At 34.1% G+C, this 12951-nt stretch overlaps 2 protein-coding genes across 2 annotated transcripts; one reads left to right on the plus strand and one right to left on the minus strand.

The window, feature by feature from the left end:
• Positions 1–1927: 1927 nt before the first annotated feature.
• LOC105783228 (GDP-mannose 3,5-epimerase 2) lies at positions 1928–4968 on the plus strand. The gene is made up of 7 exons (XM_012608558.2): positions 1928–2095; positions 2893–3303; positions 3385–3478; positions 3580–3709; positions 3789–3921; positions 4233–4440; positions 4534–4968. The coding sequence occupies exons 2-7, from the start codon at positions 2894–2896 to the stop codon at positions 4687–4689; spliced, it is 1131 nt and encodes a 376-aa protein (XP_012464012.1). The 5' UTR covers positions 1928–2095; position 2893; the 3' UTR covers positions 4690–4968.
• A 1063-nt stretch (positions 4969–6031) lies between these two features.
• Positions 6032–9956, minus strand: LOC105783671 (uncharacterized). Its single transcript, XM_012609253.2, has 4 exons — positions 9577–9956; positions 9240–9434; positions 6978–7159; positions 6032–6604 (listed from the first exon to the last, which is right to left on the minus strand). The coding sequence occupies exons 1-4, from the start codon at positions 9875–9877 to the stop codon at positions 6287–6289; spliced, it is 996 nt and encodes a 331-aa protein (XP_012464707.1). The 5' UTR covers positions 9878–9956; the 3' UTR covers positions 6032–6286.
• Positions 9957–12951: the final 2995 nt, after the last annotated feature.

The following is a 12951-nucleotide window of genomic DNA, read 5'->3' on the forward strand; positions in this document are numbered from 1 at the left end:
CATGCTTGATGAGGATATGTGCTAGGCAATTGGCCAAATTGGTTTGAGTATGTTTACTTGCTTACCTTAAATGTAAATGAATGGTAAGTTTATTTCCTGTTATACGAACTTACTAAGCATTAAATGCTTACTCTGTTTTATTTCCTTTGTTTTATAGTATTTTGGAAACTCGTTGGGTTGGAAGCTTGGCAGAGATATCATCATACTATCCATCGGCTCATCTCGGTATAAATAATAAATTAATTTCGGTTATAATGGCATGTATAGGTTTAAATAGCCAATGTTGGCATATAAATATTTTGGTTGTAACTAGCCATTGGAATGGCTTGTGATGAATGTGTTTTGGAAGTTTACAGATGAGATAATGTCATGTTAGATATGAGTGTTTTGTGTGGTTGAATGATAGTAAACTTTTTAAGTATGTCTATATCTATTTTTGGTTAAATAGGTAAGTTTGGATATAAGGATTTATGATGTGATATGTCATGCATAAGACTTGATTTTGGTTTAGTTTAAATGTCTTGGATTGGCTTGTGAATGTGTTAAAATATTTATGTAGGTGGAAGATAAATTGGGTGAGAAATAAGGCTTGGAAATGACATTATTTTGTCCACGCGGGCAGAGACACGGGCGTGTATCTCAGCCGTATGTGACACATGACCTAGCACATGGGCGTGTGTTTTGGCTGTATGTCCATTGCATCTTTAAAATTTAAAACAGAATACTCAGGACTTTTCACACGGCCTGGCACACGAGTGTGTGGCTTGGCCGTGTGACCCCTGCAACTACACACAGCCTAGCACACGGACGTGTGACTTGGCTGTGTGACCCAAGTTAGAGAGTTACATGGGTATAGACACGGGCTGGGACACGGCCGTGTGCCTTATTTTGAATACCCACACGGCTTGAGACTTGACCGTGTGAGCCACACACAGACGTGTGTCCCTTGCACCAAGGAAAAATTTTGAAATTTCGCGAAAAATTCTCTGAGTACCCGGTTTAGTCCCAACTTGTTTCTAATGTATGTTTTGAGCCTCAAAAGCTCATATAAGGGACTTTATGAATAATATCTTACATGAATGTTAAATAATATGAAATGTTTGTATTTGATCTGTTTATTCTGGTAATGCTCCGTAACCTTGTTCCGGCGACGGATACGGGTTAAGAGTGTTACAAAATAGGAGAACAAATGCACTTGAAATCATATTCTCCTGTATTCTCAACAATACGAATGTTAACTGAATTAAGACTTAATCAATTATATAATAATTTAACATATTGTATTTATAAAATAACATATTGAACTACAAAATCTATAAAAAAAATTAAAAAAATAGATTAAAGTTATTCATTATAATTTATACACAATTATAAAACAATTATAATATATTATTATAATTTTAAATAATAATTATTTTTTACAATTTTAAATAAGTAAAATGTAAAATTTTAAATAAAATTTAAAAGGGTTAGATAAATTTTGAAAATTTTACCTAAAAATTTACTTAAGGAAAAAATATATATAATTATGGTCAAGTAAATAATAATTATAAATATTACTTAATAATCATTAAGATAAATAAATATTTATCTTAATATTTAAAATTTTATCATTATATTTTTTAAAATTATCACTATAATTTAATTTTAAATTTTTAAATTTTAATTTTAATTTTAAAATCTATATAAATATATGAAATTATTTAAATAATACTATTTTATTTTTATTTTTAATGGAAAGAAACTAATTTTATATATAATATAAAATTATTCCCTCTTTCATCGTTGTTAAATTCTCAAAAAAAAAAAAACCCCAATAAAAACATCAAACTTCTGTCGCCAAATCTTTCTAAAACATACTGAAAAAAAAAAAAACCCAAAAAGCTAGGCGAAGCATAAAAGAAATAAATAAATAAATAAAAATAGTAGCTTTTGTGACTTTCTCCCCCCTTTGTGGCTCCATCTATATATATAGAAAGCAGAGCATTACAGGCTTCACAATCCATACCCTTTCATCTTTATTTCTGAATTTGCTTCCTTTCCTTCTTCCATTATTTTCTCTCGTCAAAGTTCTCAACTTTTAACTCTTTTTCAGGTAAATTTCTTTCTTGGGTTTTCCTTGCTTCTCTTCCATGTACTGCTTCAGTGCTCTGTTTTTGAAGTTTTTGTCCCCCCCCCCCAATTCTTTATCGTGTCTAAATGGTTATTGTCATTATTTTATGGCTTTTAATTTTTCTTGGTTTGTTTTAAATTTCATTTTCATTCGCGCTCTGCTTCACATTTTTGGATTCTCTGCTTCCATTCTTCGAAGCTAAAGAATTTCATTTGTATTCTTTTAACATTTGTGTTCGGTTTTCCCCACTTCTACGCAGAATTTAGAATTTGAGAAAATTATATGATTTAATCGCAGACGTGTATTGCTTTACCCCAAAATGAAAATATTTGCTTGTCAATATGTGCTTTTTTTTTTTCTTCCTTTTTGAACTTTGGTGGATTGCAGTGATTTGTTTGCTACACTTTTATTCTGAATTAGGACTTTTTTTATATATAATTAATATGGTTTGCTAATATAAATTTCTTTGTCCAGTTTGACTTTACTAGCTAAAGGAATACATATATGCCTTTCGCTGCTATATGAAAGCTTGAATTTTTGTATTCTTAAACTTCATCACTTGGATTGATTCACCAAAAAAAAAGACTGATCTTTATCTTTGGGGGGGGGGGGTATTACTTATTTATGGTTTCGTTAATATACTTATCCCCCCCCCCCCCAAACTTGGAGATTCTTTACTCATTTAAAATTGTAAAGTTGTAGCATTTTCAACTTGTTAATTCTTGCTTCAAGTTCTTAAGTTTCAAGCATATAAGTTGTGAGTAATGGAGTATATGCAGGATGGGCAGTACTGATGGAACCAGCTATGGTGCTTACACCTATGATGCTCTGGAGAGGGAGCCTTACTGGCCATCTCAGAAACTCCGGATTTCCATCACTGGTGCCGGTGGGTTCATTGCTTCCCATATTGCTCGACGTCTGAAGAGTGAAGGCCATTACATCATTGCTTCTGACTGGAAGAAGAACGAGCACATGACAGAAGATATGTTTTGTAATGAATTCCACCTCGTTGATCTTCGAGTCATGGAGAATTGCTTGAAAGTTTCCAAAGGAGTGGACCATGTCTTCAACCTCGCTGCCGATATGGGTGGGATGGGTTTCATTCAGTCAAACCACTCTGTCATTATGTACAACAACACTATGATCAGTTTCAACATGCTTGAGGCTGCTAGGATTAGTGGAGTTAAGAGGTTTGTTGGGTTGGTGCATTATGTGTTTGCCTTTTATTCATTGCAATAGTTGGTTTAAACTCGATATCTTGTTTTGTTTAGGTTTTTCTATGCCTCGAGTGCTTGTATCTACCCTGAATTTAAGCAGTTGGACACTAATGTGAGCCTAAAAGAATCCGATGCCTGGCCTGCTGAGGTTAGTGACTCGTGGTCATTAACAACTATCCGGTAACCTTATGCTTGATTGATCAGTATGATGTAATTACTGATTTTTCACTTCTTAAATTTTGGTTTTAGCCTCAAGATGCTTATGGCTTGGAAAAGCTTGCAACTGAGGAGTTGTGCAAGCACTACACCAAAGATTTTGGAATCGAGTGTCGTATTGGAAGGTTTCACAACATTTATGGTCCTTTTGGAACATGGAAAGGTAAAGTCATTACTTTTTGTTAGTGCTTATGTATTTTGTTGCTTACAGAGCATGCTAAATTCGTCTATCCATTTTATAGGTGGAAGGGAGAAGGCTCCAGCTGCCTTTTGCAGAAAAGCTATTACTTCCATTGACAAGTTTGAGATGTGGGGAGACGGTCTTCAGACCCGATCTTTCACCTTCATTGATGAATGTGTCGAAGGTGTACTTAGGTAAAATTTAGCATTTTTTATATCACCTCCAGCCAAAACTCATACTTTAGGCAAAAATTTTAAGGGAAAGCTCAAAGGAACATGCCATGAATGTTTTGGTTTTAATAAATGTTTGGTCTGCATGGATTGGCTTATACTAAAAATTAGAAAGGAATATGTAATTTGTATGATGTGTTTTTAGCCACAATTTTCTAATGTTTCTAGCGTGGGATGTTTTTAGCTGAAAAACTGATGGATTTTGGCTCAATTCTAATTTTGATAGTGGAAAGAAGCTTCTTAGTGATTAACCTTCTTTAGATTAATGTCTTCAGATTGACAAAGTCAGATTTCCGCGAACCTGTGAACATTGGAAGTGATGAGATGGTCAGCATGAATGAGATGGCAGAAATTGTTCTTAGCTTTGAGGATAAAAATCTTCCAATCCATCATATTCCTGGCCCAGAGGGTGTCCGTGGTCGTAATTCAGACAATACGTTGATCAAAGAAAAACTTGGTTGGGCTCCTACAATGAGGTTGAAGGTAACTGAATTCCGTTATCGCTCATGATTATCATGACTTGAGCAAATGTTGTGGTTCACTTACGGCGAATATTTATTATACTCTGCTTTGTAGGATGGGCTGAGAATTACATACTTCTGGATCAAGGAACAAATTGAGAAAGAGAAGGCTCAAGGCATAGAGCTATCTGTCTACGGGTCATCCAAGGTCGTGGGAACTCAAGCACCAGTCCAGCTGGGCTCACTTCGTGCAGCCGATGGCAAAGAATGAAGAAGTAAAGGTCTTGTAGTTGCTTTAAAGCCAAGTTTTATTGGCAGATGGGGGGAATGCATAAACCAGTTTCAGGTTTAGTATTTAATTTTGGTATTGTAGTGTGTGTACTGTTGTTTAAAGGGGATTGTATTCGAAGTTAGCTTTCCATGATATGCAAGGCTTAAATAAATGCCATTTCGATTCCTAATGTCTTCTCACCTTCGTATGAACCGATGGGTATATACCAAACTGATCTGTTATCTAAATGCCAGTGCAAGTTGCTTTTCCTTTTGTTCATACCTACTGATGGATTATTCATTGGTGGTCCTTTGAATGGTTCCTGCTATGGGGTAATTCATAGAATTTGTTACCAAACCATCACCTTCATGTGAGGGATATTCTCTCATAACATTCTGAATTATCATTCTTTTTCATTTTTCTCAAACTTTTATTGAAGTTTTTGTGTTAAATGAAGAATTGCAACAAAAAATGCACAAAAAATATGAATTCACAAAATAGCAAAGTAATGGAAGATGGAATCACTCTCAATGGACTAATGTAGGCTCCAAATCATCTAAGCTATTCAAAAATGGGTAAAAATTAAAAACAATTCATATAAAATTCTCTAAAAATTCTAATCCTTATAATTTTGAACTGTCCTGCACCTTTCAAAATTGCTTCTACCAAACAAAACGTTATCTACTTCCCTTTGTACATTAAATATCATGTGTTCGCTACCTACCATTTAATAAAAAATCCTCAATTTGCCTACCTATCAAATTACTTTACCTCTTAAAAAAAAAAAAACCAAACCAACACTCATTCAAGTAGGCGTAAGATAGGGCATCCTGGCAACTTTTTCAACCTTTTGGGGTCATATCTGGGGCTGGAATTTATTGTCAATGATTTGAAAACCTCTTTTAATTCTAGATGGTGACCTTGATAGCTCCATTAAACCATCAGAATCTGTGGTTCAAATCTTGCCGAGGATTATACCAGACGTGGCTATATTGAAAAAGCTCAACTCCACAACAAAAACTGAACCCTAGGCTATCTCGTTTATGTGGTAACATGGCCCTTTTTCTTCAGAAAATGATAGAGCATTGAGCAATTGGCTTGAGCTGAGCCCCACCATTTGTGGAGGCGCAAACATCAAACCACCATGTGCTGTTGCTTTCAATACTCCTTTTTGCCTCTTGTTAACCAGCTTAACAAAAACAAACTGAAAGTTTATTCAAATTTGTGTTTTCCCCTTTTAAAATTATAGTATCATCATTGCTATTGATGAGTAGTGGTGCCAATCTGTGTTTTTCACCAGTTATCACCTGTACAACTTTTGACACTTAAATCAAGACCATGGTAAATCCGAAATAGCCATGAAATCATTATTTATACTGCTGTAATGTGATTTAGACGTGAGTGGATTTGGCTATGATAAAGGTCAAACTAGTTTGTGAATCAAAGATGCAACATAGACCTCATCATCAGGTATACATACAATATATTTAAGCATATAATTATAAACATAAGAATCCCTGTGGGGAGGAGCAAATGCCGGATAAATATGAACAGCCTCCATCACCCGAAGAACCGGATCCATTGTTAAATCACTCCCTTAATCATCAAGGTCACAATAGATGGGATTATCTTCAAGCTGTTCTGCAAACTTCTTGAGGACGTCTTCCATGTATTCCCTGAATTCATTGTCCGCTTTCACAACACTCTCCTCATTTTCTACTTCAGAAAAGACTGCATCGTAGAGAAGAATCACAGCGTCATTAGATTCTGATGGTGGCAAGCCGAAATCATTTCCATGTTTCTCGAAGAAACTCCTGATTAGCTCTGTTGTCTTCTGCAGCCCGTCTTTTCCGCTCTTTGTTTCCTGCAAAACTCTCTCTACAACATTGTCGAATTGCTTCTCGTCTGCCAAGAGCTGCAATGTGTAAACTTAGACATCAGAATTCACCCTTGTGTTCGACAACTTGATAATTCCTAACAACAATTACCATCAATTCTCCTACTAAACGGGATCAGCTATATTAATCATTCGCATTCTAAGTTTTCCAAAATTATAACCAAGTTTTTCCACTCTTATGTTAGTTGGACTCGAGTGTAAGTGCTGAATACAAGTATGTAATTACATGCTTATGTTATTCATGAAAAACCTCGTTTTTTTTTTTTACCCAATTGGAAATGATAAAAAATGTTTAAGTAGTAATTACATGAAGAATTTCAAAAAAGTATATTCTCTTCAATCTCTGTATTATTACAAATATAACAAAGAAAAGATCGAGTTCGTGATCTACCTTTCTTAGCTTAGAACCATTGACAACCTTGACATTATGTATGATAACAACATGGTTTTCAGACAATGCATCAGCTGTTTCCTGCAGAATTGGCTGAAGTAATTCAGCAAATTGTGCTTGGCCCAGTTCTTCTTCCCCCTCGGCCCCATGCTTTTTTAATATGTCATTTAGCAGAGGAAATTCTGTCCAAACAACATTCGGAACGAACACAAAGATTAGAATTTTATGACATCAATGAATGACGATTGATAACATATCTTTAAACACTGGATTAGAAAATGCAACTGTAATGCTGAACAGAATAAGATTCTTGCTTCGGAGTTTAACATAACATGTTAACTTCGTACTTGAAAATCTCCTTGAATCACACTATCTGTTACAGCATGGAAACTGACAAACCCACAGGAAAACCGCTAATTAGTACTTGTTTCACAAGCTATTTGACTAAAGGCATCTCTCATGTGCTACTACTGCCAGTTTGTCCGGCAGCTCTAGAATGGATGCATGCTTTCTCACTGATTTACACAGCAAGTTGCAATCATTCATCATTCGTTCGAGTTAGGATGATGGTTTTTATCAGGGTTTTGCTAAGGCTAATCAATCGAGCAAAAGTAAAGGGAAACATCAAACATCATAAGCCATTCACGCAAGATTCATTAAGGGGGTTTCTGAAGAGATTGATAATGGGGAAGGTGCTTGCTTGCCATGGATTTACATAATGATATGCTATCATTAATCATACATTCCAGTTAGAATGCAGATTTTCTATAGTGTATTGGTGCTACCATAGCAAAGTGAAATACCATAACACACCCATGCAAGAACATTAAGAGAACTCAATTACGGTAATTTAACACAATGTGATACGTAATGTACAATAGACTGACAACTCCAACATTATAAAGGAAATGATTGAATCTAATCTAAGCTTTTGATTATTGAATGAAGTCAAGAATTAATATTCTAAATACTTATTATCTCCCAATAGACATAAATAAGATTCCAATACTAGGAGAAACACCCACCGAAACGGGACACGCACTTTTTATTTAATTTTGTGCCTAATTGCAAAGGCAATAACATCTCAGAAAGGAAAGAAAGAGAAGGACAACAAGAGGCTTTCATGTCTGAACTTTTAGTCACAATGATGATGCTGGACAGAACCCATGTGCTTGTGTCACGGGCCAAAGTGTAAAGCCCGTGACCATGGCACAGGATGCACCCCATAGAGGTCTATCGATTAGATGATGATCATTTAGTCCACGAGAATTGACCAGATTTCAGGAATTGTTAGAGAAATCTGTCAGATTGAAGTCTGGTTGACCCGATAATGAAGATATGACATTGTAGGTTTGATTTGATATGATGTAATCTTGTAAATCCCTAAAATCAAAGGATAGACTAATCTCGTCCGTCAATGTAATTTGATCTTCACCGTCAGTTTTGGGGGAGCTCAACTATAGATAGAGAGTCTCCCCTCATCTGTATCTCATCCATTGTAACTTGAATTCTTAAGAGTAAAAGAATTCTTTGAGTATTTACTCAAACACTTTGTGTGCGTTCTTTCTGTGGCTTTCTGTTATTCTTTTGAAGTTTCTTTTGGCACAATTGCTTCCGCTATACAAATTGGTGCCTTAGAGGAATCCTTACTTTTGAGAGTAAAGGCTGACTTAGATGAGCTTGGAGTGAACGGATCGCCTAAGGCCGTACAGATCGCGAGACAAAAGATCTAGCAACATGACACTTAAACCAAGTTAAATCAATAAACATTAAGCTCGATTTTTTTTTTTTTTTTGCATAAACACTTTAAAATGTGTAAGTAATATTTTTCACATAGCAATTGTCATTATGTTGTTCAATTTATGCTTAAAAAGTGATGGGTAATGGGCACAAGTGGACACAGGGAAGAGATCACAGACCTCATTTGATCCATAAATGACTCTTGTATACATGAACTGAGTTAAATCCATGAATACGATGTTCGAGTTTTTGCTGCATGAAAACTTCATAACGTGTAATAAGTCCAATTTCCACGTAGCATCTCATTCTGGTGGTGAACTTACGGTGTCAAACATTCCATCTAAAATGACGGATGATGCGGTCGGACACAAGAGGGTGCAAGGAAGTGATCAAAGACCTTATTGATCTATAAATGAGTTTCACCATGTGCATTCAATAGGATCACCATATCAAAAGTTGAAAAGACAAATTGATACATCAAAACAACATAAGAAAAAATGACATGGAAATGGGAAGAGGAACCTGAAAAAGGAGGGATCCCCATTTCAACACCCATATGAACAAGTGCATTTCTCAGCTCATTCTTGCAAATCTTCCCTTTATCTTCTATGTCCATATCAGTAAACAAATTCTCTGCTAACATAGCATAATCATCTTCATCCTCCAGAAACATCTTCAAAGTATTCCCATCCAGTATTGACACCACTAATGGATCATCTAAGTAAATCAACCAAAAAAAAACAAAGCAACAATTTAAATCAAAATAACCCAGATCACAAAATCAATAAAAAGTTTAAGGTTCTTTTTTTTTTTTAATCTTAACTATTAAGTAATCAAAATTGACTTAATCCTCCTTTACCTTTCAACTCATCAGCAATGGCAGAGATGTAATCAGAGAGAAACTTGGATGCTTTATCTTTGTCGAGCTCTGTTTGCCGGAAAGTGACGTCAGCATGATCACCGGGTCCCGCGATGACACGAGAAAGAGCGGAAGCCTTAAGGTTTTGAGGCAATGAGAGGCCAAAGAGAGAGGTGGAGGCTTTGGAGTCGGCGATTTCAAGGAGCTGAGCTCCACTGACGGAGCCGTTAAGTTCAGGCAAAGAGGGATTGAATGATCGGAGATGGGTTCCGTCAAGCACCGTTAAGCCTGATTCAGACATTGTAAGACAGAAGGAGACTTTGGGAGAGTTGCAGTTTCGGACAAGGTTTTTTGTGTGTTTTGTTCTTTGATAGAAAGGTTTTTCCCTTTTTGTTTTTATAGTTTGAGTTTGGGATTATGGTTTAGGACTTGTACTTTGCCAAAAATATCAGAAATGCCCTCTTTTATTATTCAATTTATTGGATTTTATTATTCATTTTTATTGAAAATAAAATCATAAAAGAACCGTTGACACAAAAAAAGAAAAAATCATAAAGCAAATATAATAGTGATAGTGGACATGTTGATGTATTTATTTTCTATCTTATTTATTGTAATTTACAAAGGAAGAAATGGGTAAAAAAGTAAGGGGAGGCTTCCAAAGTCAATGGGTTTACGCGGTTTTAGGCATTGATTTTTCTCATGGGCGTTTAAATTTTATTGGACCCATGTTGGTATAAAGTCCCATCTTTTAGGTCTCCAATCAATTACCCTAAAATTAATTAACCAATCTATAGATTTTACTCCAGCAAAATTCGAAAAATGGAAAAAGAAATTTAGAATTTTAATTAATAGAATTCATTTATTCGAGTTATTTTAATTTTTGAGTTAATTCAAATACATAATTTAAGTTTGAGTTTGAGTCAAGTTAAATTTTACGATTCAAATAACTCGAATAACAAATTGGTGTAGATACTCCTCTAATACCTTTCAATTTTAAAATAAACAAATTGGTTTCTCTTAACAAAAACTACACAAAAATTAAAAATTATATTTTTAAAATATAAAATTTAAAAAATCTAAAGAATATATAAAAAGTTAAAATTTAAATATTTTCTAAAATAATAATTTTGGGTGTTAATTAATGATTAAGTTTATCATATTAAAATATCTTCTTCTTCTTCTTTTGCTTTGAAAATGTTTTCAAATTTACATGCTAAAACATTGAATTAGTTATACTGTAACAAGATTTTTATTTGACATGTTAAATTTTTTAATTTAGCTCGAACAATTTCATTCGATTTGACTCGACTTGAATTTCAGTTTATTCAACTCGATTCAAAAAAATTCAAATCGAGTTAGGATGATAAAATAAGACTCGTCAACTTGAATTTTTTTCATTTGCTTCAATTGAATGCTCACTCCTCATACATAAATAGGTAAGTCTCACAAAATCACTAAATTATTAGTAAGTTTATTTATGCTTTAATCATTTAACTTTAAAAAATTATAAAATAATCACTAAACTATTCAAAAGTTTTTATTTTAATCACTGGGTTGTTAAGTTTTTTCTTTTTAAAGTTCGACTAGTGAGCTTCAAGCGATGATTCAACGATTGATACGGTGAATCAATACCCATTGACAAGTAGAATAACATACTATAGATCTAAGTCAATCTGACAATCAATATTAAAGATTGGAGAATAAAACTGTTTTGATTTTAGTTCGCATATTCATGACGTTCAAAGTCATTTCATAAATTAAAACACTAATTGTAGAAGATATGGGGAATGAGTGCTTTTGATTGGTGCAAATTGTGAGAATAGAGAAGGTCATATAACGATTTTAACAATCTGGTGGTTAAAATAAAAATTTTCGAATAGTTCAGTAACTATTTTGTAATGTTTTGAAGTTGAATGACAAAAACATAAATTTACTATAATTTAGTGATTTTAAGTATAATTTATACTAAAAAATCATTTTAGTGTTTATATTATTAAAACTATTATAATTCCTGTAAGTTCAAAAAGCTAAAATTTTAGTCCCTCAAAATAATTTTACCGTTGGTTTACTAACATGACAAAACATTGTAGCTGACGTGACAATAAAAAGTATTGAATTAAATAAAAGAATTCCTACTTGTGAAATGGAATGGGTCAACCCAAATGTATGAGTTCATAAATTTTGAGCCAAAAATAGATAAAATTAAAAAAATCTCTCTTGTTATAGTGAAAACCTTTGGCAGACCCCAAAAAGAAATCATTAATCTCTAATGAAAACCCTCAGGTGGAGCGCCAACCCACCCAACAATTAAAGAAAAAGTCAATGAAAATCTAGTTGAAGTAAAAGGGATTATATCCTTCTCATTCTCATTTTGTTTAACAATAAGTAGACCCTAATTTGATGGGTTGTTGCTCTTTAAGTCATATTAGATTTTGCTATATATGTGATATTGTTTTGTGAAGTATTAGACAATATCAATTGTGATACTAAACCTAGATAGTATCTTCATTTTTTTAAAGTTATTTAGATGTCGTAATTATTGGTTGAAGCAATCAAGAGCACTATAATTATGCCCTTAATCTACACTGTTTTTTCAAAACACTACAACAAAATAGACTTACCGCAACATTTTTTTGGACTTAAGATGACGCAAAAAAGGTTGGCATAGATCATCCCGACATTTCTCCTGACGCTTCCGAAAACGTTGTCTTTAGTGCAGTTGGCATAGGTACCACAACGCTTTTGAAAAAGCGCCGGCATAATCCAACATAAGCCGATCTTTATTGAAGGGTTGGCAAAGACCTAGTCAAGGCTGACCTTTAGAAAAGGTTATGATAGACCCGTCTAAGGCAACCTAAAAAAGGTTGGAATAGACCTTGTTTGCACCAACACCTTATATAGTTCACTCGAGTCCCATATTTTTTTACAACTTTTTGATACGATATAGAGAGGGAAAAGAACGAAAGGAGAAAGAAGAAGAAGAGAGAAAGTGGAAATGGTGGAGAAGGGAGTATGGCTTACGGCTGTAGCAAGTTACAATTCGGGCATGCAAGAGCTGATATTGCTAAGAATTAAGAAGCATCCATCGACGATCCTCATTCAAATAATAAAAGTCATGAAACAGATTCTCATTGTCGAGAAGGGACCAATGTTTGTCTGTTCAGAATTTAATTTTGGGGAAAATTGGAAATGGTCGAATAGGGTAGACGGGTAGTTTTAAGGATTTTATTTTTTTGGAGGGGGGGAATTGGAAATGGATTGGTGGCAAATGGGAAAACAGTTTAGTTGTTTAGGAAGGAGAAAATCTAAAACGACGTAGTTCAAAAATGTTGGGATAAATCATGAGTAGACAAAGACAACACAAAAAAGGTT

Source organism: Gossypium raimondii, chromosome 13, assembly GCF_025698545.1.
Source record: "Gossypium raimondii isolate GPD5lz chromosome 13, ASM2569854v1, whole genome shotgun sequence".
Lineage (NCBI taxonomy): Eukaryota > Viridiplantae > Streptophyta > Magnoliopsida > Malvales > Malvaceae > Gossypium > Gossypium raimondii.

Excerpts from the sequence above, each read along its gene's own strand:
- LOC105783228 (XM_012608558.2), top strand. The coding sequence starts at position 2,894 with ATGGGCAGTACTGATGGAACCAGCTATGGTGCTTACACCTATGATGCT. Across the intron at positions 3,922-4,232 it reads TGTGTCGAAGGTGTACTTAG|ATTGACAAAGTCAGATTTCC; the intron begins GTAAAATTTAGC and ends TAATGTCTTCAG. Across the intron at positions 4,441-4,533 it reads CTCCTACAATGAGGTTGAAG|GATGGGCTGAGAATTACATA; the intron begins GTAACTGAATTC and ends TCTGCTTTGTAG.
- LOC105783671 (XM_012609253.2), bottom strand. The coding sequence starts at position 9,877 with ATGTCTGAATCAGGCTTAACGGTGCTTGACGGAACCCATCTCCGATCA. Across the intron at positions 9,435-9,576 it reads CATTGCTGATGAGTTGAAAG|ATGATCCATTAGTGGTGTCA; the intron begins GTAAAGGAGGAT and ends TGATTTACTTAG. Across the intron at positions 7,160-9,239 it reads GGGGATCCCTCCTTTTTCAG|AATTTCCTCTGCTAAATGAC; the intron begins GTTCCTCTTCCC and ends TTGTTTGGACAG.